At 38.6% G+C, this 26,139-nt stretch overlaps 7 protein-coding genes across 9 annotated transcripts; 3 read left to right on the forward strand and 4 right to left on the reverse strand.

Annotated features, from left to right (window-relative positions):
- Positions 1 to 103: 103 nt before the first annotated feature.
- On the reverse strand, positions 104 to 5,474 carry LOC103845417 (dynamin-related protein 3A). Of its 2 annotated transcripts, none has more exons than XM_009122306.3 (20): positions 4,945 to 5,474; positions 4,499 to 4,781; positions 4,377 to 4,405; positions 4,185 to 4,286; positions 3,961 to 4,029; positions 3,814 to 3,873; positions 3,393 to 3,506; positions 3,049 to 3,097; positions 2,862 to 2,971; positions 2,684 to 2,776; positions 2,482 to 2,574; positions 2,263 to 2,400; positions 1,971 to 2,084; positions 1,774 to 1,878; positions 1,635 to 1,674; positions 1,343 to 1,497; positions 1,108 to 1,254; positions 955 to 1,007; positions 773 to 872; positions 104 to 682 (listed from the first exon to the last, which is right to left on the reverse strand). In XM_009122306.3, exons 1-20 carry the CDS (start codon positions 5,317 to 5,319, stop codon positions 485 to 487), a joined length of 2,427 nt encoding a protein of 808 aa, XP_009120554.1. In that variant the 5' UTR covers positions 5,320 to 5,474; the 3' UTR covers positions 104 to 484. The 2 variants fall into 2 exon arrangements, with proteins under 2 accessions (XP_009120554.1, XP_009120625.1); XM_009122377.3 differs by having other exon boundaries at positions 1,774 to 1,875; positions 4,945 to 5,473.
- A 698-nt stretch (positions 5,475 to 6,172) lies between these two features.
- On the forward strand, positions 6,173 to 6,923 carry LOC103845581 (costars family protein ST45-2). Its single transcript, XM_009122482.2, has 2 exons — positions 6,173 to 6,413; positions 6,618 to 6,923. Exons 1-2 carry the CDS (start codon positions 6,333 to 6,335, stop codon positions 6,822 to 6,824), a joined length of 288 nt encoding a protein of 95 aa, XP_009120730.1. The 5' UTR covers positions 6,173 to 6,332; the 3' UTR covers positions 6,825 to 6,923.
- A 529-nt stretch (positions 6,924 to 7,452) lies between these two features.
- Positions 7,453 to 9,004, forward strand: LOC103845772. Its single transcript, XM_009122695.3, has 6 exons — positions 7,453 to 7,773; positions 7,858 to 7,953; positions 8,012 to 8,052; positions 8,273 to 8,390; positions 8,558 to 8,638; positions 8,742 to 9,004. Exons 1-6 carry the CDS (start codon positions 7,585 to 7,587, stop codon positions 8,808 to 8,810), a joined length of 594 nt encoding a protein of 197 aa, XP_009120943.1. The 5' UTR covers positions 7,453 to 7,584; the 3' UTR covers positions 8,811 to 9,004.
- Positions 8,951 to 14,402, reverse strand: LOC103845672 (probable ubiquitin-like-specific protease 2A). Of its 2 annotated transcripts, none has more exons than XM_009122588.3 (17): positions 14,166 to 14,402; positions 13,826 to 13,897; positions 13,698 to 13,747; positions 13,530 to 13,620; positions 13,392 to 13,441; positions 13,035 to 13,232; positions 12,889 to 12,964; positions 12,603 to 12,711; positions 12,158 to 12,211; positions 11,678 to 11,809; positions 11,184 to 11,384; positions 11,052 to 11,107; positions 10,882 to 10,969; positions 10,500 to 10,587; positions 10,109 to 10,228; positions 9,615 to 9,971; positions 8,951 to 9,528 (listed from the first exon to the last, which is right to left on the reverse strand). In XM_009122588.3, the coding sequence occupies exons 1-17, from the start codon at positions 14,341 to 14,343 to the stop codon at positions 9,061 to 9,063; spliced, it is 2,388 nt and encodes a 795-aa protein (XP_009120836.1). In that variant the 5' UTR covers positions 14,344 to 14,402; the 3' UTR covers positions 8,951 to 9,060. The 2 variants fall into 2 exon arrangements, with proteins under 2 accessions (XP_009120836.1, XP_018511049.1); XM_018655533.2 differs by having other exon boundaries at positions 13,530 to 13,632.
- A 640-nt stretch (positions 14,403 to 15,042) lies between these two features.
- LOC103845868 (protein lifeguard 1) lies at positions 15,043 to 15,798 on the forward strand. The gene has a single exon (XM_018653269.2). The coding sequence runs from the start codon at positions 15,090 to 15,092 to the stop codon at positions 15,540 to 15,542; it is 453 nt and encodes a 150-aa protein (XP_018508785.1). The 5' UTR covers positions 15,043 to 15,089; the 3' UTR covers positions 15,543 to 15,798.
- LOC103845958 (beta carbonic anhydrase 5, chloroplastic) lies at positions 15,707 to 17,867 on the reverse strand. The gene is made up of 9 exons (XM_009122910.3): positions 17,666 to 17,867; positions 17,505 to 17,572; positions 17,116 to 17,283; positions 16,991 to 17,039; positions 16,797 to 16,910; positions 16,668 to 16,721; positions 16,454 to 16,533; positions 16,254 to 16,359; positions 15,707 to 16,167 (listed from the first exon to the last, which is right to left on the reverse strand). Exons 1-9 carry the CDS (start codon positions 17,786 to 17,788, stop codon positions 15,979 to 15,981), a joined length of 951 nt encoding a protein of 316 aa, XP_009121158.1. The 5' UTR covers positions 17,789 to 17,867; the 3' UTR covers positions 15,707 to 15,978.
- On the reverse strand, positions 17,505 to 25,716 carry LOC103846052. Its single transcript, XM_009123006.3, has 12 exons — positions 25,410 to 25,716; positions 25,287 to 25,330; positions 19,976 to 20,056; positions 19,694 to 19,801; positions 19,322 to 19,413; positions 19,125 to 19,199; positions 18,972 to 19,041; positions 18,635 to 18,736; positions 18,418 to 18,526; positions 18,269 to 18,331; positions 17,666 to 18,184; positions 17,505 to 17,572 (listed from the first exon to the last, which is right to left on the reverse strand). Exons 1-11 carry the CDS (start codon positions 25,603 to 25,605, stop codon positions 18,081 to 18,083), a joined length of 1,044 nt encoding a protein of 347 aa, XP_009121254.1. The 5' UTR covers positions 25,606 to 25,716; the 3' UTR covers positions 17,505 to 17,572; positions 17,666 to 18,080.
- Between the last annotated feature and the right edge of the window lie 423 nt (positions 25,717 to 26,139).

A 26,139-nucleotide genomic window follows, 5' to 3' on the forward strand; every position in this document is an offset into this window, starting at 1 on the left:
ACCAACGCCATGTGTTAGGCTTCTAAACCAAAGAGTAAGCAATCGTCTCTTGGCTGTTAGCTAGTGAATTGATAGTAAAGACACTGATTTTTGGATCGTAAGAAAGTAAAAAATGTTGATCTAAAAACGTAATGTCTCACAAAATTATAGAAAGGAAAATGTTTCAAGTCTCGCTCCACAAAAAAATATATCGAAGAGTGAAATAATGTATCACTTATTAATGTGTAACCCAACCCCAAAGAAGACAAAAGAGTGAAAGGGTTTGCTTCCCATTGTTGTAGCAGGGAACTATATCAATCTTCTTCACTCTCTTAACAGACAAACCCAATGCAGACTCCAAAACCGGTGTCTTAACTTCCTATATAGATTCTTCATTTTTGCCAACACATAATTTAATAATACCAAACAAAACCTGATAGAGCCATTAAATGAATGAAATGCGTTGATCAACTTAAAACAAGCATAGATTCTTTGGATCATGTCATCAGAATCCATATCCGTTTTGGTGTTGATCTCCTGCTCTTCTGTTTCTTCTTCCAGTAGATGGAGATGCCGAGTATGGTGAACTGCTCGTGGAATACATCGACGAAGATGCTGGTAAGTCCAGATGTTTTGACACGCCTGTTGTATCGGTACCACCACTGCACACTGATTCTGCTTCCATAGGCAACTCGTCTAATGTCTGTTTGACAATCCAAACAACATGGTTATATAAACATTTTAAGTTTTTTTTTTTTTTTGCTGAACGAGTAAGGTCTAGTTGAGAACATACCCTGTAAGCTTGCTGAAGAATGTGGAGAGTTTCTCGAGTGCGTTTCCTCTTAACTGCTATCTCATCCGGCTCTTGCAGCATTTCTTCAAACAAGTTCTCCCTGCACCATATGTTACAAACTACCCATTAATAAGAGACTATCCAAACACAAATGATGAAGCCTCAAAACAAGCCATTATCACCTGTAAAGCTTCTTGATGAAGACATTGTGCAGCTCACGTTTTGTGTGGTTTACCTGAGTTCGACACACAAGTGGTATTAGTTTCAAATATCGAAGTACTGACATATGCTATGAGTTTGAGTTGCTGCAAGTAACTCTAGTACGAAACACATACCAGGAAATGCATGATTGCTTTTGGTACTGAGTCCTCAATATTCTTCCTCACAATGTCATAGTATGATTTAAGCAACAGCTTTGTTATCTGAATCTCGATATCTTCCTGTTCTGAATGGGTTTCGGATGGCCTCAAGACAGCTGGGGGCTTTAGGAAAGCAAAGCAAACAGCATAGTGAAATAAGTAAAACATGCATGGGCAATATGTATCATCTAAGACGGCACAGAAGACACACCTCCTTTAGATAGATCATCGATAAGTTCTGAGACATATCCTCAACAGCTTCATTGAATGGTTTGTTTAAGAAGTTCTCTTTGGTCACTGCCCGATTCTGATTCTCGCCCCCTCGGAAAATTGAAGGGATACCCCACCTTGAATCATTCGTATTTGCTATCAAGTATCCAATAAAACCACAGTTAATCTCTAGCTCTTAAACACATAGATACATCACACAGCCAAAAATCTTCTGAAACATGCTAAATTATCTCTTGCATGCAATAGAAAATGAAGACTAATTAGAACTTTACCAGGTGGTGCAGCTTTTTCAGCATCTGCAGATACAACTCCCTGGGAACATGTCATGGAGAAAGTATCAAATAACAACTATTTTGCTTGAAAATTTCTAACAGCCTCATGGGCGCGTTTATTGATTAAGTAATGACATACCTGATCAGGGACAATTCCATTAGCTTGCCTGCCGAGAAATGATCGAGATTTCACCTGGCTTGCTGAAGAAGAAGAAGAAGTTCTCTCAGGCTCCACCGGATCCTGCTACATCATATAAAACGTATAAGAAACACTACAGAGCAAATAGGAAACACAAAAAACCATTTTTTATGTGTTGCTCAAAGTACTTAAGAGACCTTTGGTCGTGCCACAGGATGGGGAACCCTAGAAGACTTCACGTTATGCATCGCAGCCTCCACGGCCTTGGTTCCGCCAATAAAATTTGGATGAGAAGTGTTTATGTAATCCATCTGCAAACAGCACTCAAGATATTAACATCACCATCAAGGCAATTATGACAACCAGCACAAACAGTCGTCAAAAGATCAATCTGTGCTCCATACACACAGTACACAATCTCAACTGGTAAACTATTCATGGGTAAATGACTGTAAATTATCACAGGGATCTCTAATTCATTAAACAGACCTCCATATCAATGATATCACCGATCATTGCTTCTGAGGGTTCAAGACCTTCTCGCAGGAAATCCCCGATAACCTCATCCATGCGCTTTCTCAGAACAGGGAAGCGTTGTAACTCATTCATCATACATTTATGGCTAATCTGTAGATAATTTCATATTTATGAATAGAAAGAAATTAACATTTTTATTATTATTTAGCAATAACCAAAAGAAAACCTCACCTTTACGAGCTCATCAAAAATGAACCTAGCGCACTGAAGGCTAGGATCTAACAAACGAGATATCTGTCTCCTAACAAGAACTTCAAATGGAACCTATGCAGAAATGATTGGTATCAAAGGATTGTAATTAATATCCTGAGAATTAGAAAAGGTGAGAAAACACATGTATGCTTGGAAGTCCTAAACATGCTAAGAAACCTACATCTGGAACAAATAATGCGGATCTAGGACCAGTTGCATTCTGGATTGCAGTCCGAATATCATCATCTGTCAAGTCTTCACACGGATCAACCTCCTGAAGAAGCAATGTGAAGGAAGTCCATCAGTCTAAACTCACAAGAATTGATTGGAAAATATATATATAATTTGTGCAAGCGAACCTCCAAACTCTTAACAAAGATGGACTGGAAAATATAGTGAATTCTTGCTCCTCCAGAGAGCTCGGAGGTAGACATTTCTTCACTTTTTCCTTCCAGCAATGAAGAGTATGCTGTTTGAAAAAGTAACAATGAGACTCGCTATGAACCAAACAAAGCATAAAACAAAATTTCATCTTCAGATATTTACCTTCACAATATTTTGAAAGAAAATTGAGGAGAAGAGCTCCTTGACCAGCCTAAAGATTTCAAGAACAATAAACGAAGAGAATAGGATAAGTTTCACTACTCGAAGCAAGTCATAAAGAAATGACAAAGTAGCATAATAAGAAATGTGTATAAACAAGTTAACGACCCAGTGGCCAGAAATCTTGTCCGGAAATAAGAACACTTTCAATGTTAATTCTACCACTAAAAAAACAGTGACATTGCTAACAATAAAGTGGAACAAATGGTAGTTACCAGAGTCAAAAACATTGTCACTGCCAACAATGAATGCGGGAAATAAGCAACGAACTGGACATAAAAACTTACCGTGGATTCTGTAATTTCACCATAGCTCTGATGTTCCTTAGCTGTGGCAACCAAAGCATTACTTATACGTGACTTCAGATCAGGAAGCAGAACCTTGATATGTTGAACAAGGATCTAGACAAAAATGCAACAGAAAGGCTAGCTTCAATTAGTGATGTTCTAAAGTTATAAGTATCAACTGAGAAAGGAAAAAAAAACTAGCCAATAACAACAAAATAATTAGTACATAGATCAACTTTCATAATAAACAATGATCCTGATTGTCAGAGATGAGGCAAAAAAAAATCATGCAAAGCCCATTTCTCCAGACTAGGGTAATTACGTATAAACATAGTAAGTAACTCTAAGAGGTGAATAATGCATATAAAACTCAACAACATCTTCCATAAAAAAAACACTACTCCAGAACTGCAGAAAATACCTGATTTAACTTCTTCGCTAGCTGAGGGATACCCAAACGATCAGTCAGACCATGATAAGCCTGTGTAGTATAAAAGAAAAAAATATATATAATCAGGACAAACCGCAAGAGTATCAGGAAGGGACTCGTCAAAATGATGCAACTTACTGGACGACTCCGGAAGAATTTCTCTTCGGCGCTAAGTGCTTCCTTGACAGAACGGTTAAGCAAAATATCCTGTTTATAAGAAGTAAAGACCAAATAAAATTTACTAAAAAAAAGGAAATAAAATCATCATCCACATTGAAATGATTTGGTTGAATCTATGAAATCAAGTATAAATAAAGGTGAACAGTAAAACGTAAGACATAAGCACAAGACCACAACTTTACCTCCTGGCAACGGTTTACAACTCCCACATAACCAAGTCGTAAAGGAACAACTTTTCCAAGAAGTAAATTACGAGCATCAGTACCTCTGTCCATGATATCCAACTGAAAACACACAGAACAACGACTTTAAAACACATGAATTATACTACATGATAGAGGCAAAATAAACAAGTTTAGACAGGGAATATTCACCTTTGTGATAACACCTATTGTTCTATGACCTGGAGACAGTTAAGATTAGCAACATCAGATACTACACACTCTAAAGCAATCATTTTCTTTTCTCCTCACTGGACTTGTTTAGTACAACTTACCATCAGGATCAGCGTTTCCTGCAATCTGAAGAGCATCAGAGTTCGCCAAATCCGAATTAGCGGGAGTAACAGCCAGTATCAAGCAGCTAGGCTGCTTGATGTAAGACAAGATCATGGTTCTAATACGCGCTTCAATATCAGTCGGCTGGTCACCCACAGGCACCTTAGTGATACCAGGGAGATCCACAAGCGTGATATCCAACACATTAGGCGAAAAAATCTTCAAACGAATCTGCTTATCCGACACACCTTTGTTCTCTCCCACCAATCTATTCGTCTCAGCCTACAAAAAACGTTGACTTTCCACATTTATACCACAAAAGATGTTGACTTTATACATTTAGACCACAAAAGATGTTGACTTTCTACATTTAAACCACAAAAGATGTTGACTTTCTACATTTAGACCAATGAAAGTAACAATTAGGGTAATCAATTCAAGAAACCTCAATTTCGCGACGAATCTCAGCGAAGTCGTAGATACGGTTGTTAGGGAGGTGAAGGAACTCTCCCCACTCGTCATCGGATCCGCCGCTGGCTTTGCTTTTGGTCTGGAGGAGCTGGAGGACGAGGGGGCGGCGAGTGCAGATGTCGTTGCCGCGGGGGAGAAAGTCTCTGCCGACGAGGGCTTCGAGGACGCTGGACTTGCCGCTGCTCTGGCTCCCGACGACGGCGACCTGAGGAAGCTCGATCGAAGACTGGCTCCCGAGCTGGGCGAAGATGTCTTGGAGCTTGTTGACGATGGGGATCACGGAGGATCCTAAAGGCGCCGCTTTGCTGGCGGCGGAAGAAGTCTCGTTGGTTGCTTCTTCGGAAGACATCGATGGATCGGATTTGAATTGAAGAGAGATTAGGGTTTTTGGGTGAAGAGTCGATTTCGTGCTTAGTGTTATTGGGAGAAGACAGATCCTTCCTCCTCTCGATTTTTCGAGGCACGGATGAATGATAAAGATCAAGACTTGTTATTCTTTTTTTTTAATACTAATATATCTCGAGTTTTTTACTTTATCATCAAGCTCTTAATTTTATTTTTGATCTTAATTAAAAATATATTTTACTTGGGCTAGAGTTTGGAAAACGTGAAGAAGTCGCATTTCGCTCTCTAGGTTAGTTAACTAATCAAAAACTAGGTGTTTTGTCCGGACTCGGGCTTAACATTTTTATAATTTTTGAAAAGTTATTTGTACACTATATTCATAATTTTAGTAAAAAATTTATTTAATTAATTCAATATTCTATTTTTAATTATATAATTAAGAATTTTATTTGATTAATATTTAGTTATATAATTTATGTTTTTAACTTTTACTAAAAGACTTTTTCAGATAACAATACAATATATACAGAAATTATCTTTTTTTTAAATTATATTTTCAAATTTTGGATAATTATTACTATTATTAATTTTAATCAATTATCTAATCAAATAAATTAATATTTCGTTTTTATTTTTTAACTTAGTTATATATTTTATTCATTAAGGGTATAAACGATATTAACCAGTCTAACTTTTAAGTGAGAGCTCGATTCCAAAAACTTACTTTGCAAATAATAGTATAGATTAAGTAGGTCTAAAATGAACATTATTTAATTTTTGATAAAGTTGCAAGCTTTTTGAAATGTTAGGGGGTATTTTTCAATTTATATAAACATAAGTGAGATGTGGGGTCGGTTTAGTCCTTTTTTAACAGGATAGGAGGAGAAGAAACAATTATCATCAGATCAGATTCAGACATAAGTGTTGGTCTAGAGGTGAGAGGAGGAGAAGACAGATCATCATCATCATCATCATCTGTCATCGAGCTTAAAGGTCTCTGCTTTGAATCCCAAAAGAATGAACGTAGAGGAGGAGATTCAGAAACTTGAGGAAGAGATCCATCGTCTTGGTTCTCTCCAGCCTGATGGCTCTTACAAGGTCTTCTTTGCTCTTCTTAGATCGTTTTCAATCCATTTGCTTTTCTCATTTAAAGATCCTCAATTGATCTTTTTTTTTTCATTGCTTCTTGCGATCAGATCTAAAAGATTGTTCATCCTGTTTCATGTGAATGTTATTGGTTGATAAGATCTTGAGGATTTATTTGGTTTTTGTTTGTTTGTTTTTTTTTTGTGTTGGGTTTAGGTGACGTTTGGTGTGTTGTTCAATGACGATCGATGTGCCAACATCTTTGAAGCTTTGGTTGGGACTTTGAGAGCTGCCAAGAAGCGCAAAATAGTGGCGTTCCCTGGAGAACTCTTGCTCCAAGGTGTTCATGACAAGGTTGAGATCACTCTCCGACCATCTCCACCTCCACCTCAAGCTGCTGTCGCCGCCGCAACCACTTCCTAAGCTCCCCGTTTCCGATTTGTTTCGTTTTATCCTCTTATTTATCTGTGTAATGAAAATGATGAACTCTGAAGATCTCAATGATTGCTTTTGCTTCTCACTCTCCCTCTCTTCAATTCACGATATAAAGGTATTAATATTATTTGAGAAATGAGAACTGAAAAATATAAAAGGAAATGGTGGAGAACCTTTGCTTCTTCCATCTTCCTCGTTCCAAAAACGACGTCGTCTCCAGCATCGAAGCGCTTGATGGCGACATTCTTGAGTCGCTGCGTCTCCCATCTAAGGCTATCACCGGAGGAGGAGGATAAGAACAGCGGCAGGATCAGAGATACGGCGAGGGTAACACAGTCTTTTGGCGGGAGTGAGTCTGGAAGGCGTGGCGGGGGATCTTTATGTGCTTATCCAATGACACTGTGACACGTGGAGTGATGCTGTTATTAACAAACCAAAACGCACCGTTTTGTCTTTTGGTGTGAGTGAGTCTAGATGACGTGGTGGGAGCTTTTGTGCTTGTCCAATCAAAATCGGAGACGTGGAGTGATGCTGTTACTTTATTACTATTAACCAACTAAAACGCCGCCGTTTTGCATGTATTTTTATTTAAAGAATATAAATAGCAAAGCAGTTATCCCAAAAAGGAAACGAAAGAGAGAAGAAACGTGATCGGGAGGTGAACGAACCACACTTTCTCCAGTGATCTCTATTTCAGCCGAATACGGTGGATCTTCGCCGGAGCATCTCCCGGGGAAATCGGTTTCATATGGAGAGAGCCGATGAAGAAACCGGCGAGCCTTCCGGAGGAGCCGCCATAAGATCGAGGCTCAGTAACAGAGCCGATCCTTTCCTCGTTGTTTGCAGGTGTTTCAGCTTCGTTACCTCTCTTATCGCCATCCTCTGCGTCGTCGTTAACGTCCTCGCCGCTATTCGCTCCTTCCGAGATAGCCACGATGTAAATCATAACCTCCCTCTCTCTCTCTCTTTCTCACTCTTTGATGATCTTTGTCGTCTGAAGCTTGTTTTTAATCATTTTTAGCTGTTCGATGGAATATTCCGGTGTTATGCTGTGGTGATTGCTTGTTTTGTGGTTCTCGCCGAGACTGAATGGGGTTTCATCCTCAAATTTTCTAAGGTTAGTCTCTCTGTAGTATATGCTTCCTCTCGTCAGTACTTACTTAATCTATACACAGGTTCTTGAGTACTGGGCTGGGAGAGGAATGCTTCAGATTTTGTAAGTTGTGGTTTATTTCATAATTCTTTTTATTTGGAGTGTTTGCTTCAGCCAATTCAAGGCCACGTGTCAAGATTTAGTGTGTCATCATACCTGAATCAGCTTTTCTTGATTTGAAACTTACAGTTCCAAGATGATGCTGAGAGAATTTGGGATAATTTCTTGGTTGTTTTAAGATTTTTTTTTTTATGTTTGTGTTTGTTTGATTTGGTTATTTCAGTGTTGCTGTGATGACAAGAGCGTTCCCTGACTATCTAGCTCAGAAGAAGGATCTTCTGCTTCTACAGAATATCGCTAGCTACATGCTCCTTGCTTGTGGTCTTATCTATGTCATCTCTGTACGTTTTTCACATTCTTTGGCTCTCTCCTTTTGCCTTACTCTTGTAGCTTTTTCATTTTAGTTTGGGCTTGTATCTTCGAATTTGTGTATCTTATTGTCTGTTGTAGTCAATCTCGTTTGTGTTCTTAGCCGTCAGTTAATCTCTGATCATTGTCTGAACTTCAGGGAGTTCTATGCATCGGCTTTCTGAAGCGTGCTCGACAGCAGAAGGAAATTTCAAGAGAACAAGCTGTCAAGGATCTTGAGGCAAGTATTGATTGTTTAAATTTGCATCGAGGCTCATTTGCATCATCATGGCATTATATTCATCAGATAGCGCTTCTAAATCATTGAATCTTGTTTGTTGCAGGAGATAGACCGACGCAGGGAAGAGCTGGAACAATTGCTCCTGATGCATCGCGGTAGAGACGATGTGTGAATAACAACTATAGCTTCATTTGAATGGACGACATCTGTTTCTTTCTTTCTTTCTTTTTTGTAGTAAAGGATTGTGTGAGCTCTCTGTTTTCGCATCCTCTCACTTTGATAAAATCTGCTTTGTCTATCGAGAAACGAACCTTTGATGCTTAACGTATTAGATTACTTGCTTTATACATGTATGAGTTAAAATAACATTGGCAACGTAACAACTCTAACAACTCAAAAGCATCGCATGAGATTGGCGATATTCATCTTCTGTAAATAGTCTTTGGCTTCTTGGCCATCACATTACATCTTGAACTAGAGAAGTTTTCTTTGTTGTGAAGTTCGTCGCTTGCGGCTGAGCTTCCCTCATCATCCGACAGCACAAGAAGAATGTTGTTACAGCAAGAACGAGCAGCTAAACCTCTGCTCTTACTTTTGTGGACTCCCTTTTCAATCAATGCTGAAGCAGATTTGATTTCTCTGGTTTTATGAATATTTTTGGATGCTCCAGTGAACAGAATCAATTCATCATCGTCTTCTTCTTTCATCTCAACTTCACATGAATCTTGGGAATCAGGAACGTATTCTACTACAGCGTCTTCATCATCAGTGTCCTCTATATAGAGCATGCACTCCCCTTTTCGCAATGTTTCCATCTCTTGACAGATAGATTCCTCTGTGTCCATTGGCAAATGGATTTCTTCTTTCTCACCACTTTCTTGAACTTCTTCCTGGTTTGTGAGAAAGTATAGAATCGCTATCAACATAATATAATTAGCATTGAAAACTAAATTGCAGAGAAAGTAAAAGGAATTACCACTATAGGCGACATAAAGGACTTTCGGCGCTTGGAAGCCTCAGGGAGGTCATAACCTCTCGTGTAAAAAACTTCTTTGCTGAGAATCTGATCTGCCGAGCAATTCTTTGTCTGAGGAATGTATGGGACGATTGCTGAGGAACCATGAAATGGTTTTCTCCATTTACAGATCTCAGTCACATTCTTGCTTTCGTTTTCTTCATCATTCTCGTTGGAAACTCGGCAATGAGGTGGTTTGCTTTTGGAATTAGCTGGAATAATACTTGGATCATGACCTTTGTGGAGATTGTAAAGCAACTCTAAGATGTATGCACGCTTAAGTGAAGCTTCCTTGGCAGGAAACCATTTCCTAGTTAGCTGAAAAGGAGCAGAAAAAAAAATTAAAACGTCCCCTTCAAATCACTGTTTCATGCTGATTTTATTTTATCAGTAAGTTCAGAAAGTCAGATGCAACTTCATCAAATCCAAAAGGAGATGAAAAAAAGACAACTTACAAAATTTCCCGATGTTGTGATAAGCGAAGGATTGAATTTAGCAGGAGCTTGAGCCACAAAAAGTTCCAAATAGTGGAGCAAAAAGAGGCCACAGTCAAACGAATTCTCTTGTTGCGGGAGCTGAATTTGTTAAACGAAGAAATATCATCAGAAAACCAGTGAAGAAAATTCCACAACGAAAATATCGAATGACATTAGAATAGTAACATGTTTCTCAAAGAAAGCCATCTATCAATCTTCCCGACATCTTCATCTCTGGCACGCATACAACCAGGGGTACTATGTAAACAATGATAATCTAGAACCAGAGCTTTAAGCAATCATGAAAGTTATATTAGTTTGAGCCTTCTATCTATGCTCAAGATAATATCATTCTCGTTAGAAGCAATACCTCAAGAGAAAGGAGCTGCATATTTGATGCCCTTGATAAATCCATTGTTGTGTTTCCTTGCCTCGCTTTCCACTCTTCACGTAGGTAACTATGATCACATGATTGACATTTAGGTCACTCATTCTGTACAACAGATATTCATGATAAAATCTATGCATCTGACTTCGTAAGTCTTCAAGTAAAATGGATGGAAAATTTATGAAGAATTCTCAAGTAAATAAACCAATAATGAACTGCAAACACAGAACGAGTGACTTCCTATGAATAAGTTGGCTCTAGCCCCCTATGCATAAGGTTTACTCAATACTATCTCCGGAGACTAGTTTCAAATGTATTGTGGAATAGTATGCCAGTGAATTTAATGAAACGTTGTAGAGCTTACCTCGGAAATATGTTTACGAGACCACCCTTGTGGCTTCCTTTAATTGAGTCCAGATGCAAGATGCAGGGAACCCTTGATGGGTTTTCGACTTCATCATCAGCAGAGTGATAATTTAGTTTTAGGCTATTATCAAACGAGCATAAGAACATAACATAGGGAGTTAACCTTACCAGAAGAAGAAACCAATTCACCTGGATGACAGATGATAATCAGACTCCAGTGAAAACTGCAATCATAGGCAAGGTAAATCATCATATAAGCGGCAAGAACTAATTAGCCATGTGTGTGAATTATGTTTTCACCTGAAATTTATAGGAATAAATATATAATCTTTTTCGAAGAGTTCCACATTCTTAGTCCACTTCTGCACACGCTGGTATGCTTCTCTTCCTCCAAACGAGCTAGGTGAACCTTTGTCTAAGTTAGCTAGCTTACGGAAAAAGAAACAATTGAAAAAGTGGAATCTGCCCCGTTCCTCTGGTGGAATTCGACTCTTAAGGTACCTGCAAGTATTAAACCAACTTAACAAGCTGCACCCAACTAATTTATGCATTGAAAAGGTAAATATATATGATAGCAAATATAATACGACAAGGTTTTTAATTATAATATAAACATCTAACATCAACATGCTACAGTTTTGTATATTTTAAACAAACGAGAAGAGAATTTGCTTTTGACATGCAAAAATGATGCACCTAGTCTTGCCATTTTGGCTTGTATGCCTTCTATGCTCCACGAGTACAGATTTTATTACGTCATAGTGTTAAGACAGTATGGAAAGATAGTAACTCACTTGATATAAAAATCAATGATTGTATCGTTAATGAAACGTCTTGGCTTCAGAAGCTCAATGTCTTGCTTCCGAACTACTACAGCATCTGGTTCTCCTTGAGGGTAAACGAGATTTTCAAATGAACCAGCGAGACTGAAGATCAAAATATAAAACAGTCAAAAGGTAAGATAAAACTAAACGGGGCTCAATATCTAAATTAATTTAAGGCACCAAGCATTACGATGTCATGCATATACATGTTGCGTATATATTTCAGATAACTAGAAGGGAATCAGAAACACATTCATCATATAACATGCCTTCAAAAACTAATAGAACAATCTTCCATAATTCTATACACATCTATCTCAGGTCACCAATACCAACATTAAGTCATAAAATAACATATAAGAAGTTAGAGGTGTACATCACCAAGTTATCATATTACATTTACCAAAATTCAAATTTATAAACCACGAGTACATTATAGTTCATACTTACTTGGTGAGTGATGTTTCCAAATTGTGTCCACTACAAGCACTTTCCTCGCTTTCTCTGTCAACATTCAACAACAATAAACTAAAAGTCAGAACCTGCCATATGTTTTTCCTGTCTTAGTAACTTTTCTCTCTCATTATCTTTCTCCCTAAACCTTTTATAGGATTAAACCTTGGTCCTTTTTACATCGTCAAAAGCCCTTTTCATGAAAGGATTTTTACAATTGAAAATTTCCAAGAATCTATCTAGCTGACGAGGAAACAACTAAACGTAAGAGATTTTTTTTAATATTCACTGTGTCATCAATTCAGTTCAAGATGTGTAGAAAGAGAAAAGCACATACTTCAGGACTTGAGCAAAAGACCAATTGACTCAAATGCCACCAACGTTTATAATGTACAAACTGCAATGAAGATGCAAACACAATGGTGCGATAATGATGACTTACGTTATGGTATCAAACCAAATATCCTTGTATCTCGAGTCCAACAATTTGATGGTTTCTACTTCTTTAGACCATTTAGCGTCATAAAGGGAAAACTTTAGGAGATCAATGCCTGTCAAGCATGGGTGCGGGTGTTAGTTAGACTGGCGCTAACGTTGTAAATATCAAAACTACCAAATAGAGAGATATGATGTGTAGGCGCTCTTATTAAGCTAACAATTTCCAACTTTAAGAAACCCCCTCCCACTGAAACACCACTAACATGAACAAATATGAACTTATGGTAAACCTGAAATCTCTTTCGCATTGTCAACTCCGTTAGGGTCCCTGGACTTCAGAAGGACGTTTACCACGGCAGTCTCAAGCTGAAAATTTACAACTCAGGTATCATAAGAAAACCCATCAACCCATAAATGAACATATATCAGAAATCACCTCTGAACACCACTGAGACTCAATTCTGACGATATCTTCTATTGCCCACCGACAACTAAATGTCCCTTTAGTTGCATTTACTGATGAACTTTCAACACTCATACAGTTGCGCGAAAATGTTAACTTCGAGTTAGTACAGTATGCATCTCCATATATAATAAAATCAGGGATTATGAGAACTTGTGAATTCTCGGAATCCTGAAAATACAAAAATATAAAAAGCATGAGATATTTTCTGGATATAAACACACATCCATAACTCTTGAGACAGACAGCAAATCAAAAAGTTTTCAGAGGAAGAAAAGACTACGTTTCCTTCACTATCTCTAACAAAAGTGCATACTCGAAAAGACTTACAACTTCACGTGAACCAGAAGTAACACTTGTGGCTTCTTCTCCATTTGAGGCTGAAATAATTCAGAAAGCTTCTTTAGAGCAAGCAACTTCGAGGGAAGAAACAACAAAGAAAACTGAAACTATATTATAGCTAATAACCATCATCATTTTCCGACAGAGATGATGACGATGATGAACTAATTCCAATCCTTCCACGGGAGTCATCGGAGGCTACATCAATCAGGTCACACTGCAATATATTGTAAAACAAAAATCAGAAATTTTCTGAACATTCTTATTCCTTATGGTAACTCTTTCAAGGCTCACAGTTTTATATCCGCTGGGTTCACACCTTGACCGTTCTTCTTTTGCTGGGACTGCATAAACCAAACTTAGTTTAGCCAAGTTAGATGACAAACTCATATAAATTCAAGAAACTACGAATAAACTCTTACTGTTATCTTCAACATCAATAACTATGTGGTCCAGTGCTTTTCCCTCGCTCTGTGTGTCCTTGGCGACTGCAACTGAAAGATGATACACACGAGAATAAGATCAGCATTCACTTGTGTTACCATGTAAAAACTTGATGATCTAAGCATCATGATCACTATAGTATACATCATAGAGAAGTGAACAACTCTTGGATCAACGATTCGTTTCGTTTCCCAGACGCTAACAAACGCAAAATTCAAGTAAATTAAGAAACCACTTTGATCTTCCGATTTTTATAGAGCCTAAAGCAAAATCGATTCCACAATTCGATAGAAAACTGAGAGACGAGAGACGACTTACAGAGACGAAGGAAGTCGTACTTATCGATGGCGCGCGGGGTTTTACTAGTTCCAGGGGAATCGAACTTTCGGAGGAGTTTCTTCGACATCTCTTCGACGTGTTCGTCTTCGTCGGTGTAATCGAATACTCCGATCTGCTCGCGCTTACCGCGGGAGTGAACAGGCGGCTGAGTCGTCATCGCGCTGCTGCTCGAGTTCCAACGGAAGGAGACGAGAAGGGTCGAGACGTGTATTTGAATTTGCGTTTCGAGTACCAGCAACAGCAATTGATTAAGAGCATCGTACCGGCATTGATAAACCGGTCTGACCCGTTAAACCATGTGTGTCTATGCAGAAACAAACATTTTAATTTTCACATTAAAAAACTGGATAAGATGCGGAAACAATATTTTCACTGAGCCGTAATTACTATGTTGACAAAAAAAATAAAAATAAAAAACGGAACTAATAGCAACAAAATGGTAACAATATATTAACTATTTTCTATTTTTAATGATGAAACCATTAGTTATCAAATGATATGAGACTTGGATGTGTATAGACTCACAAATTGACAAATATTAAACATATTTATATAAAATTTAGAAAGTAAATAAACATGCGCTTTCAAAACGCAAATCAAAATCTAGTTACTATTGTAACTAAGAAAATTAATTTGGATTTTTACCAACAAAAATCAATTATAACGGATTAGATTATATATTCAAACTAATAGCAACAAAATGGTAACAATATATTAACTGTTTTCTATTTTTAATGATGAAACCATTAGTTATATCTATAATAAGAAAAAATCAGTCAAATGATATGACATTGTACTTGTTATCTCTTTTGAGTTTGCTCTTATATAAACCCAAAGACTAATAGGAAAAAAAAAGAAAACAATCAAACAAAACACACACACAACAGTTAATTGTCTAACACAATGGCCTCATCTAGATTATTTTTAGCTGCTTCTCTTCTCATGGCTCTCATGTTCTCTTCCATGATCACTTCAAGCCGCGCCACAAAACAGCTTACCAAGAAACAAACGTTAAAACCGAAGTTTTTTGGACATCCTTTTCCTAAACCCGGTTTTCCTCAGTTTCCAAGACCCGGTTTCCCAGCAAATCCAATGCCATTCCCTCAATTCCCAAAACCCGGTTTTCCTCAACTCCCAGCCCCAGGGCAAGGTTTCCCAAACAACCCCATGCCTTTCCCTCAGTTTCCGAAACCCGGTTTTCCAAGCAATCCAACACCCGGTTTTCCTCAATTTCCCGGTTTTGGTTTCCGAAAATTCCCTCAGTTTCCAAAACCCGGTTCACCTTCTTTCCCTCCAGCAACGCCAACCATCTCCACTCCGCCCTCTATCCCGGTTACTCCAACTTTGAGCAATTGAAACTTCTCCTCCAAGCTTATATGATTTAAATATTGTAACTGTTGTAACCATGCTCTTCCTCATGTGTGAAGGATTATATCATCAACATAAGCTAACTGATCATGGATTGGTGGCTTTAATATGTGGTGAGTATTAACTGTATTTGTAACTATATAAGAAGTAAATGATAAATTGCAACTATATAATAACTGTATTGAGTATTGACTGTATGCCTCTGATACCACTACAATGGACACAAAAATTAAAAAAAAAAAAACATGAATGATCAAATAAACGTAAGTCTCTGAAGGGATCTCCCAAAGTTTAAACCTCAATGAGAGGTATAGCATTACGAAATGATATTTTCAACACACAACTGCAGCAAATTAAACAAACAATGTTTCCATTCCAAGAAAGTGTTCTCTGATGTCTATGAAGATGGAATGGTCATCAGTCATCACCAAACAGACCGGTTTTTAACAGCAATCCCACTGCCTCTGCTTCCTTCATAATCGACAGTCCATTTCTCAAATGTACAGTTTACAAAATCATAGTACCCACCATGGAGGGACAGTGACCCTTTCCGCACTTTCTCTTCTATCCACGGATAACCAAGGAGTCTTTCTAATGAATGGTTTATCGATGTCTGCATTCGTTATACATTCTATATTAGTTCATCCAATCTACAGAAGATACATATAAGCTACACTGTTTAACAAAAAAATACATCACCTTTTCACAATGTTGACACTGATGATCAAAATGGAGGTTTGAAGCAACAGCTTTTGTGCTTTCCTTTGCCTTCTTCCCCACAATCACCCAGTTATGTATGAAACTTCTGCTTACAGGAAAATTCAATATGGCAAAGATCAGCAACTGAGAAATATTTTTTTTCTTCCAAAAGAGTGATTAAAGAGGTGATCAAAAGAAACCTGGAATCTACTTCTTCCATGCCCATTAAAGCTTGAATCCCTCCACAGCGGCTATGACCAATTACTAAAATGTTCTCCACCTACAAGTTTGATATATCAATCACAGAGACAAAATAATTATAATGATTCAACATATAAAATGTGACAGATGCACATGTTTTATTAAAAGGGAGTTTATGTATCTATATACAACTGTGAGAGATAAGAACCATACTTCAAGAGTATTCACAGAGAACTGGAGAGCAGCTTTTGTCTCAGTAGGTCCAGACTGCAACATGCAAATGCAAATTAGATCAAATGTGGAAAAAAAAAATGTGGCGGTCTGCAGTGCACTAGACTGTACCTCATATGGAGGTACTAAATTTGCAATGTTACGAACGGTGAATGCTTCACCGGGTTGAAATCCCAGGACGGCTGAAGGACAGACCCTGGAGTCTGCACAAGCAATCACTAGAAACTGTTGCTCAAAGTGTTAGCAACAATTCCACAAGAAGATATCTCAAAGCCAATCCATGAACAGTGAACTTCTAAAGCTACCTTTGGAGCTTGAGCATCTGCTAGCTTTTTGTAGTGTTCTAAGTTATCCCTGTTCAAATGAGTATATCATCATTGGATGAAGGTAACAGAAAGCCAACTGAAGATATAGTTTCACCTCCACTTACATGTACTTGAGCCTCTTGAAGGCGAGGAACCGCTGTTTCATGTCGTCAAACACGTCAGTGTTATTATTATCTCTATCAATATTAGCCTCATAAGTGCAGTCATTAGCTTCCTGAGTCAGTCCAGGTGTCTTTCCTGACGCCATCATTTGCAAGTTAATACCTTTCTTTCTGCAAACATAAACACCACAACAGAAGCTAAACCTTCGAGAATTTTGAATAAAACAGTACATCTTCACAGTGGTTTTGCCGTTCGAATCATCACAAAACCAATCTTCTTACACAACCTAATAGACTAATACGATGTACTGACAAAACGCATCGAAGTAGTGTTTTTTTCATAGATAATGTCCTAATCCCCAACTGAAAATTCACTAAATCACATAAATTACCTGAAAGAAACTGGAATCCTCAATTGGGTTTTCTCAAAGTCCTTTACTTTGTCCTTGTAACCGAAGATCTGAATCAAAATCCGACAGGATACACAAACCCACGATTAGATTCCGACGAAGGAAGAGAGTGCGAGAGAAAAGGGAGAGACTTTGACACATACCGATTGTTGGGTTTGGAGATTAAGGAGAGACGTGGAAGAAGAAGAAGGATCATGGGAGATAGAGGATGCCATGAGGTAATTCGAATCTGGGACAACAAGGGACACAAAGCATCTGAAGAGCATTCATTTTGAGAGAGAGAAGAGGGCGTTGACGTGGATGCAGCACCATTGCTCCAACAAAGACGGAGAAACCAAAGTCTTTTTTTGTGTCGTGTCAGCTTTTTAAGTCAAAATGCATTAATTACATTGATGGAGAATTGATTAAGGATTGAACATAATTCATAATTTGACTTAAGCATAGGGTAATAAAATGTTACATAGAAACACACCACTCACATAGCCTCATAAACAGTCTAGTTTAGTTTGGTTCACTGGTTTTAGAATCAGTGTACAAAGTTTTCCACGCATAACCGAATTAGCTAGAAGAAACAAGTTGTTTCTCTCTGTGCTTCTGGACAAGTGCTTCCAGCTTCTTTGCTTTCTCTTCTCCATCTTTGAAATGTACTCTTCTTCCATGTCCTTTTTATACAAACTCTCCATCAGAATACAACAATCTCCATTTAAGTAAAGCAGATACAGGACATGTAGTAAAATTGCACTAACCCGGTATCACCCAATTGAAATCCAGCTTGATCAATCTTTCTACGCTCTCGAGCTGGAGAGGCACTGCCAGAGACCAAGAATGATTATCATTTGTAAACAGATATATTCAAAAACATTTACCCAAAGAAGTTCAATAGATTGGTCTTTACATGAACAATGGTTGTACATCTCTATAATGCTCATTCCAGATTCGTACATAGTTAGATGGTCTCCAGTGAATAATGCCTTGAGAGGTTTATGGAACAAGCACACTGATCCCTGTAATTTTATAAAAAAGCTCTTACATACCAAGATCATAGTGAAATTCCTTTTAACAAAAATTGAACACTTGTTTATATGTATGTTCTTGCAGGTGGACAGACTTACTTCAGTGTGACCAGGAGTGTGTATAAGCTCGACATCTTCATAGAGTTTCCATGGTCCACTTCCTTCCAGCTTTAACTCCACATCAGTGGTCGAAGGTTGGACCTAACAAGATCCCATTATTGTCACTAAAGCTGTATATTCAGTAACAAAGTTGTTTCTCTAGCCAATTTTCTAACATTCATCCAAACACAGTCTTCTCATATTTTCCACAGAACATATAATCAGCCAAAGATCATTGTAACTCCGCAAGCTTTTTCTCATAGGATCTAGATGTTGAGAATATTGTCAAGAACGAATTTGTTAGAACAAGAGAGGTGCTATAAATTCAAGTACATACATCTTCAGAATGCAGAATTCTGGTACACTTGAATCGATCTGCCCATTTCTTGTGATCCGCAACATCATCCCTGAACAATGAAGTAGCTTATCCTTGTAAGAGAGATTACAAGAGAAAACATGGAATTTTTCATTTTGGTGTTATTAACTCTACCTGTGTGTCAAAAACATGTAGCGAACACCACCCATCTTCTCAATCTTCCCAGCAAGTTTCTCTACGTACCTGGGACTGCAGCAAACGTCAAAACCAGAAAATATCAGTTCCGTCTTAAGTAAATTTACAGAACGAATTATATGAAGAACAGAATTGCATCTACAATGTATAAGAATCTGTGATGCCTCCAAAGATACCTATCAACAAGTATATTCCCCTCAGGATGAAGTATCAAGTATGAAGTTGCTCCGAAAGATTTCTTGGAATGAAACCCACAATGAAAAACCCCCTGAGCATAATACAAATCTCAAAATTTATCAGCCCTCCAGCGAAAGCAGAAAGCCAAACAGAGGGAAACATATAAGAGCAGTGTAGTATTAAAGTATGAGTTCTCAATGGAGCTTAGTCAGTTAAAAACTTAAGATTATTGTATCCACATTCCATAGCTATTCAAAACCTGGAGACAAACTATTTCTTAATATTTCCGAGGTTTTACAATTATCTACGAAGAGTTAGCAGCTTGAAAATAATCATCCTAAGAAAAAGAAGCAAAAGGGATGAGAAACTACAGGTAGTTTGTCTTTGTCCAATGAAAGTGGAAATGTCTCTTGAGCTTCCCCGATGTCAGTAGGTGGAGTTTCAGTGCGAATAGAGCCCGTCGGACAAGACAATAATGCCTGAAAGAAACAAGAGACCATGACAACCTCTGAGAATTTAGTTCAGAAGTCATCTAAAAATGGAAAGTAAAATAAAGTGAACTATCATCAAGAGCAAAAACATACAAGATTCAAAAAATCATCAATGAATTATCATCAGAGACAAAAGTATAAAACTGAGAAATAAGACGGCACCTGAAGAGCGTTCATCCTTTCTTCCTTACAGGTTGGTTGTTTAATAACCGCAGACATGTTGTCCACTCTGGTGAACACTTCCTGTGAAGATAAAGTAAAACAAAAGGCGCCTATGAACTGGCTGAACAAATGTAAATGAACAAGTGAATTTCTGCTCTCGCAGCTGCTTGGGACTTGCCAACTAACAACTATAACACGAACATTTCTGTTCTAGTGTACATGTTATTGGCAGACAAGACAAGAGTTGTGAACAACAAGCCAGGCTAACCAAAACTCAGCGTTAGTATTAGCCTTCTTCGAGATCAAGACAAAGACACCTACTTCCTGTTAATCTTTTACCAACCGCTTGTGTTACACAACGATCACAATGTGTTACACACGAGTTCGAGAGAAAGAATAAGATAGACGTTTCAGGCTTATAAACTTTTCTGAAAATACTTTTGTATTATTGAGATTCGGTTATGTGTTTACAACAGATGATTGATCTTTATATAGAGATCGAATCAATACAAGTATAAGAGACACAACTCTTTATACTAAAGGACACAACTTGAAGAGTTACAACTCTTTGTGTAATAACATAAATAACTAACTTATGTAAATGTATTAAGGAGAGATTAGATTATAGTTTAACACTCCTCCTTAATCATATCTCGACTTGACTCCAAGCTGCTTCCTTAGATCTTCAAATCTTGAACCGCCCAATGCCTTTGTGAGAATGTCTGCGAGTTGATCATCCCCTTTGCAATACTTCAGTTCAATGATTCCCTTTTGCTCAGCTTCCCTCACGAAATGGTACTTGATCTCTATGTGCTTCGTCCTTCTGTGTTGCACCGGATTCTTCCCAATTGCTATTGCTGATTTGTTGTCACATAAGATCGGAATGCCTCCTTCAAACTTCTGACCAAAGTCTTCAAATAGTCTTTGTAACCACACTGCTTGATTTGCTGCTGCACACACGGCTATGTACTCTGCCTCAGCCGTTGATTGCGCCACTGTTTGTTGCTTGCTTGACTGCCAACAAAACATGGCTGATCCAAGAGTAAACACATAACCTGAAGTGCTTTTCTTGTCTTCCTTAGAACCACCCCAATCGCTGTCTGTGTAGCCTACAAGTCTTGGTTCTTTCACGCTTGTGAAGTATACTCCAAAGTTTGATGTTCCTTTGACATATCTTAACACCCTCTTGGCTTCTTGGTAGTGCTTCATGCGAGGTGATGACATGTATCTTGAGAGATAGGCGCTTGCATACATCACATCAGGTCTTGATGCACACAAGTACAAAAGCCCTCCAATGATGCTTCTATACTTAGTCGGATCTCCATACTCCTTGTCATCCTCAACTCCTTTTCCTTGTGGTGTAAGTGGGTTGCTTACACTCTTGCTGTCTCGCATCCCAAACTTGTCTACAAGTTTGTTTGCATACTTTTCTTGTGAAAGAAATATGCCTCCATCGTCTTGAATTACTTCCATTCCAAGAAAGTAGTTCAACAATCCAAGATCCACCATCTCGAATTCTTTCTTCATGTTCTCCTTGAATGTGTTGATGCTCTGAATGTTGCTTCCTGTGATGATTATATCATCCACATATAGACTCACGATCAACACATCTCCTCCTTGCTTCTTGATGTATAAGGCCGCATCATTCATACTCCTCTCAAAACCGTTTTGAAGAAAGTATGAATCTATCCTTCCATACCATGCCCTTGGGGCTTGCTTTAAACCATATAAAGCTTTGTGTAGCCTTAACACTTTGTGTTCCTTCCCGTGTGTCACATACCCAGGCGGTTGTGTGACATACACTTCTTCCTTGAGGTCGCCATTGAGAAAGGCTGACTTCACATCCATCTGATACAATTGCCACTTCATCTGAGCCGCATAGGCAAGTATGGCTCGTATTGTATCATGTCTTGAGACAGGGGCAAACGTCTCAAGGTAGTCAACACCATACTCTTGAGAGAACCCTCTTGCAACTAGCCGCGCCTTGTGCTTGATGTGATTGCTGTTTGCATCGGTCTTGATCTTGTAGATCCACTTCACACTTATCACATTCTTCTTCTTTGGCTTGTCCACTAGTTCCCACGTCTTGTTCTTCTCAATCATGGCTATCTCCTCATTCATTGCTTCTCTCCATTCCTTGGTACCACACGCTTCATCATAAGTGTATGGTTCTTCATTTGCATGAAGACAAGCTTCTATAGCTTGAGCCGCTTCATCAAGCTCTACTCTCGGTGCCCTTTCCATGATATCAACCATGGACCTGAACTTCCTTGGTGCCTCAGAAGTTTCTTCATCTCCACTACTAGTATCATGATCATCATTTTGAAAAGAAATAGGGCTGAAAGTACCTCCAAATTGTTCCTCAGGACTGGATGCACCTTCGGTTTGTTCCTCAGGACTGGATGCACCTTCGGTTTGATCCTCAGGCGAGTGAGAGTCTTCCATAGACAACTCCAATGTCTTCCTCACTTCTTCTTGCCTTTTCCAATCCCACTTCTTTCCTTCTTCAAACTCGACATCTCTTGATACTTCAATCTTCTCATTCTCCAAAATGAGAACTCTATAGCCTTTGGATTGGTTGCTATATCCAACAAAGACTCCACGCTTTGCCTTGACGTCTAGCTTCCTCCTCTTTTGATTTGGGATATGTATGTAGCATATGCTACCAAACATTCTCATGTGTGACACATCTGGCTTGTGTCCACACCACTTCTCTATAGGAGTGACATCTTCTTCTATTGCCTTTGATGGCAGACGGTTTTGAAGATATGAGGCAGTGTATACCGCTTCTGCCCATAACTTGAGCGGTAAGTCTTGTTCTGCCAACATAGATCTAGCCATCTCCACCAAGGTCCTATTCATGCGCTCCGCTGCACCATTTTGTTGCGGTGAATAAGGCAAGGTGACTTGCTTATTGATTCCTTCTTCTTCACAGAACCGGTTGAATTCTCGTGAAGTGAACTCACCACCTCCATCTGATCTCAGTGTCTTGATGGTACAATCCGACTGCTTCTCCACCATTGCTTTGAACTTCTTGAACAGTGAGAATGTCTCTGACTTTTGCTTCATGAAGTATACCCAACACATGTGAGTATGATCATCCAAGAATAGCAAAAAGTATCGGCTTCCATCAACAGACTGGTGCTGCATCGGCCCACATACATCCGTATGTACAATCTCAAGCTTCTCTCTTGTCTTAGTTTGAGATTCCTTTGGGAAGCTTTTGCGTGATTGCTTTCCAAGTCTACACGCCTCACATGCTTCCTTCTTGACTTTAAACTTTGGTAATCCCTTTACCAAGTCTTTGTCTTGCATTTGTTGCAACCTTTTGTCGCCTACATGACCAAGTCTCTTGTGCCATGTCTCCATCTTTCCTTGCTCACTAGCGCTCAAGGCCTCTTCTACCTGAGCCGAACTCATCCTGATTCGATAGCTTTTGTGAGTCATTGGGATATCCATTATCCTCCTTCCTTTTGCATCATCTATGATGCATCTCTTCTCTTGGAAACTCACCCGGTATCCGCTTGAAACAATTTGTGGAACACTCAACAAATTTTTCGCCAAACCCGGAACCAAGAATACATTTCTGATGGTCTTCTTGCCACCTTTAGTCATGACGGTAATGTCTCCTTTACCGGCTGTCATGACTGTGCTTCCATTTCCAATCTTTATTGGAACCTTGATACTCCTATCAAGCTTTGAGAAGTAACTCTCCTCCTTTGTCATATGATTAGTTGCTCCACTGTCTACTAACCAGACATCTTCCATCACTGTTGTTGCTGCTTCGCTCGCACTGAACAACATGTGATCTTCATTTGAATCTTCTTCGAGACTCACATGTGCCTTCTCTTTCTTCTTTGAGTAGCACTGATTTGCAAAGTGGCCTAACTTGCCACAATTGTAACACTCCTTGTTACTTCTGTGATCCTTCTTTGGATCTTCCTTCTTCTGTTTCCTCCAACACTCGCTCTCATTGTGGTTGTTTCTCTTGCAGAAACCGCACCACTTCTTGCCTCCTTGGCGCTTTGAGTTGTCTTGTGTAACACCAGAATTTTTGTGTTTAACACGAGCATCGAATGCTCCTTCACTGGTGCTTTCTTCTCTTGCAGCCAGCCTTGCTTCATGAGCCTTCAAAATCCCGATCAACTCTGTCATCTTTGTTGAAGTCAAATCGCTTGTTTGCTCCAACACACTGACTATGCTATCGAACTTGGCTGGGAGAGAGATGAGTATCTTTTGTATGAGTTGAACATCTGACTTCTGTTCACCATGATAAGTTAATTGATTTGCCAATTCAACTATCTTATCTGTGAAGACCTTAATGTCTTCATTCTCATACATCTTCAGATTCTCATACTCCCTTCGCAATGTTTGAAGTTTAATCAAACGAACTTGAGGAGAGCCTTCATACTCCTCCTTCAATGCATCCCACGCCTCTTTGGATGTTGATGCTGCTGCAATCCGTGAGAATATATGATCCGATACAGCAGTTTGCAAGATTTGCAAAGCCAATGTATCGTTCATCATCGCTTCTTCTCTAAGCGATCTTGCCCTTGCTGTTTCAGGGGTTTCATCCACTTGTGCTGGTGGGGCTGCTACGCCTTCTTCAACCACAGACCATAACTTCCTGGTCTTGAGAATGGTTGTCATCTTGATGCTCCAGAAGTCGTACTTCTCTCCATCAAATATGGGGATTACTTGATTCTTCATCGTTTCGAATGATTCCGAAATCGTATGACAAAATCCTCTAGCCTCCTTTTCTCCACGCCAAGTGTTTCTCTTACTAGTGCTTTTTTCTTTGTCCTCTCAAACGTAAAGCTCTGATACCATGTTAATCTTTTACCAACCGCTTGTGTTACACAACGATCACAATGTGTTACACACGAGTTCGAGAGAAAGAATAAGATAGACGTTTCAGGCTTATAAACTTTTCTGAAAATACTTTTGTATTATTGAGATTCGGTTATGTGTTTACAACAGATGATTGATCTTTATATAGAGATCGAATCAATACAAGTATAAGAGACACAACTCTTTATACTAAAGGACACAACTTGAAGAGTTACAACTCTTTGTGTAATAACATAAATAACTAACTTATGTAAATGTATTAAGGAGAGATTAGATTATAGTTTAACACTTCCCCATACCCAACTTCGAAAAATCTCCAGCAACTTCACACTACCAATTTAACTGACCCCAACCTCTTAAATCATGACAAGTATATGGAACTGTTCATCAATATTCATAGGACCACCAAAGGACCCACAAGTCCTGAGCTTTCTACAAGTTTCGAAGAATTAAATCTTACCGGAACCATCCAACGACAAGTATCGCAATCAATACAAGTACTGTCTGCAGAGAGAGAATGAGACCGTTATTGATCTCTCTTTGTTTCGATTAGCAGCCAACAAAAGAAACAAACTTTACTTACCAACATAAATATCCCCTTCTACGTTCTGAGTGCGTCGTCTAGAGTTCCCATAGCTACTCACTTGAGCTGCTCTAATAGATCCAAACGCTCTCCTTCCCGTTGAAACCAAAGAGGAAACTTTCGATGAAAAGATCTGTTCTTTTGATCCAAACTGATACGAGAACGACGAAATCACGGAGGACGAAGCACAAGCCATGACTGTTAGTGGTAGCGACTCTCGTTTCCTCTCGCTCTGATCTTAGCTAAAAGTGTAGAAGAAAGAGACGTAGACGCAAAGCTTACTTCATCTCCAGCTTCACAGTGTGGAAAATATTATTTAAATCTAACTTTGACTGGAGACGACGACCCGGTTTAATTACTATTGATTTATTTTGGTTTGTTTATATTCAAACCGGTCTCTAATTGAACCACGATGCGACACGTGAAAGCTTCAGGTAGGCATGGGCGTTCGGTGGTCCGTTTGGTTTCGGTTTCGGTCCAGGTAATTCGGATTTTCAGATTTTCGGTGTTATACTCATAAGTACCATTCGGTTTTTACTAATTATCGAATCGGATTCGGTTCGGTTCCTTTCAAGTTCTGTTCGGATCGGATTTAACCAATGTTTAAAATCGTACAAAAATATATTTTTAAAAACTTTGAAAATTGGCCATAAAAATTTCAACATAACTAATTATTTACAAATCTAATTAAAAATTAGTTAAAATATCTAAATTAACTAAACAATATTCA

This window comes from Brassica rapa, chromosome A01 (assembly GCF_000309985.2).
Source record: "Brassica rapa cultivar Chiifu-401-42 chromosome A01, CAAS_Brap_v3.01, whole genome shotgun sequence".
Lineage (NCBI taxonomy): Eukaryota > Viridiplantae > Streptophyta > Magnoliopsida > Brassicales > Brassicaceae > Brassica > Brassica rapa.

Excerpts from the sequence above, each read along its gene's own strand:
- LOC103845417 (XM_009122306.3), bottom strand. The coding sequence starts at position 5,319 with ATGTCTTCCGAAGAAGCAACCAACGAGACTTCTTCCGCCGCCAGCAAA. Across the intron at positions 3,507-3,813 it reads TAGCGAAGAAGTTAAATCAG|ATCCTTGTTCAACATATCAA; the intron begins GTATTTTCTGCA and ends ATTTTTGTCTAG. Across the intron at positions 1,675-1,773 it reads ATGGAATTGTCCCTGATCAG|GGAGTTGTATCTGCAGATGC; the intron begins GTATGTCATTAC and ends ACATGTTCCCAG.
- LOC103845581 (XM_009122482.2), top strand. The coding sequence starts at position 6,333 with ATGAACGTAGAGGAGGAGATTCAGAAACTTGAGGAAGAGATCCATCGT. Across the intron at positions 6,414-6,617 it reads AGCCTGATGGCTCTTACAAG|GTGACGTTTGGTGTGTTGTT; the intron begins GTCTTCTTTGCT and ends TGTTGGGTTTAG.
- LOC103845772 (XM_009122695.3), top strand. The coding sequence starts at position 7,585 with ATGGAGAGAGCCGATGAAGAAACCGGCGAGCCTTCCGGAGGAGCCGCC. Across the intron at positions 7,954-8,011 it reads TCATCCTCAAATTTTCTAAG|GTTCTTGAGTACTGGGCTGG; the intron begins GTTAGTCTCTCT and ends ATCTATACACAG. Across the intron at positions 8,639-8,741 it reads AAGCTGTCAAGGATCTTGAG|GAGATAGACCGACGCAGGGA; the intron begins GCAAGTATTGAT and ends TGTTTGTTGCAG.
- LOC103845672 (XM_018655533.2), bottom strand. The coding sequence starts at position 14,343 with ATGACGACTCAGCCGCCTGTTCACTCCCGCGGTAAGCGCGAGCAGATC. Across the intron at positions 13,898-14,165 it reads GTACGACTTCCTTCGTCTCT|TTGCAGTCGCCAAGGACACA; the intron begins GTAAGTCGTCTC and ends ATCATCTTTCAG. Across the intron at positions 13,442-13,529 it reads TCTGTCGGAAAATGATGATG|CCTCAAATGGAGAAGAAGCC; the intron begins GTTATTAGCTAT and ends GAATTATTTCAG.
- LOC103845868 (XM_018653269.2), top strand. The coding sequence starts at position 15,090 with ATGGCCTCATCTAGATTATTTTTAGCTGCTTCTCTTCTCATGGCTCTC.
- LOC103845958 (XM_009122910.3), bottom strand. The coding sequence starts at position 17,788 with ATGCTCTTCAGATGCTTTGTGTCCCTTGTTGTCCCAGATTCGAATTAC. Across the intron at positions 16,911-16,990 it reads CAGATGCTCAAGCTCCAAAG|TTTCTAGTGATTGCTTGTGC; the intron begins GTAGCTTTAGAA and ends TTTGAGCAACAG. Across the intron at positions 16,168-16,253 it reads AGTGTCAACATTGTGAAAAG|ACATCGATAAACCATTCATT; the intron begins GTGATGTATTTT and ends TAACGAATGCAG.
- LOC103846052 (XM_009123006.3), bottom strand. The coding sequence starts at position 25,605 with ATGGCTTGTGCTTCGTCCTCCGTGATTTCGTCGTTCTCGTATCAGTTT. Across the intron at positions 20,057-25,286 it reads CTTGTCGTTGGATGGTTCCG|GAAGTGTTCACCAGAGTGGA; the intron begins GTAAGATTTAAT and ends TTATCTTCACAG. Across the intron at positions 18,185-18,268 it reads TTTCAATTGGGTGATACCGG|GACATGGAAGAAGAGTACAT; the intron begins GTTAGTGCAATT and ends TTGTATAAAAAG.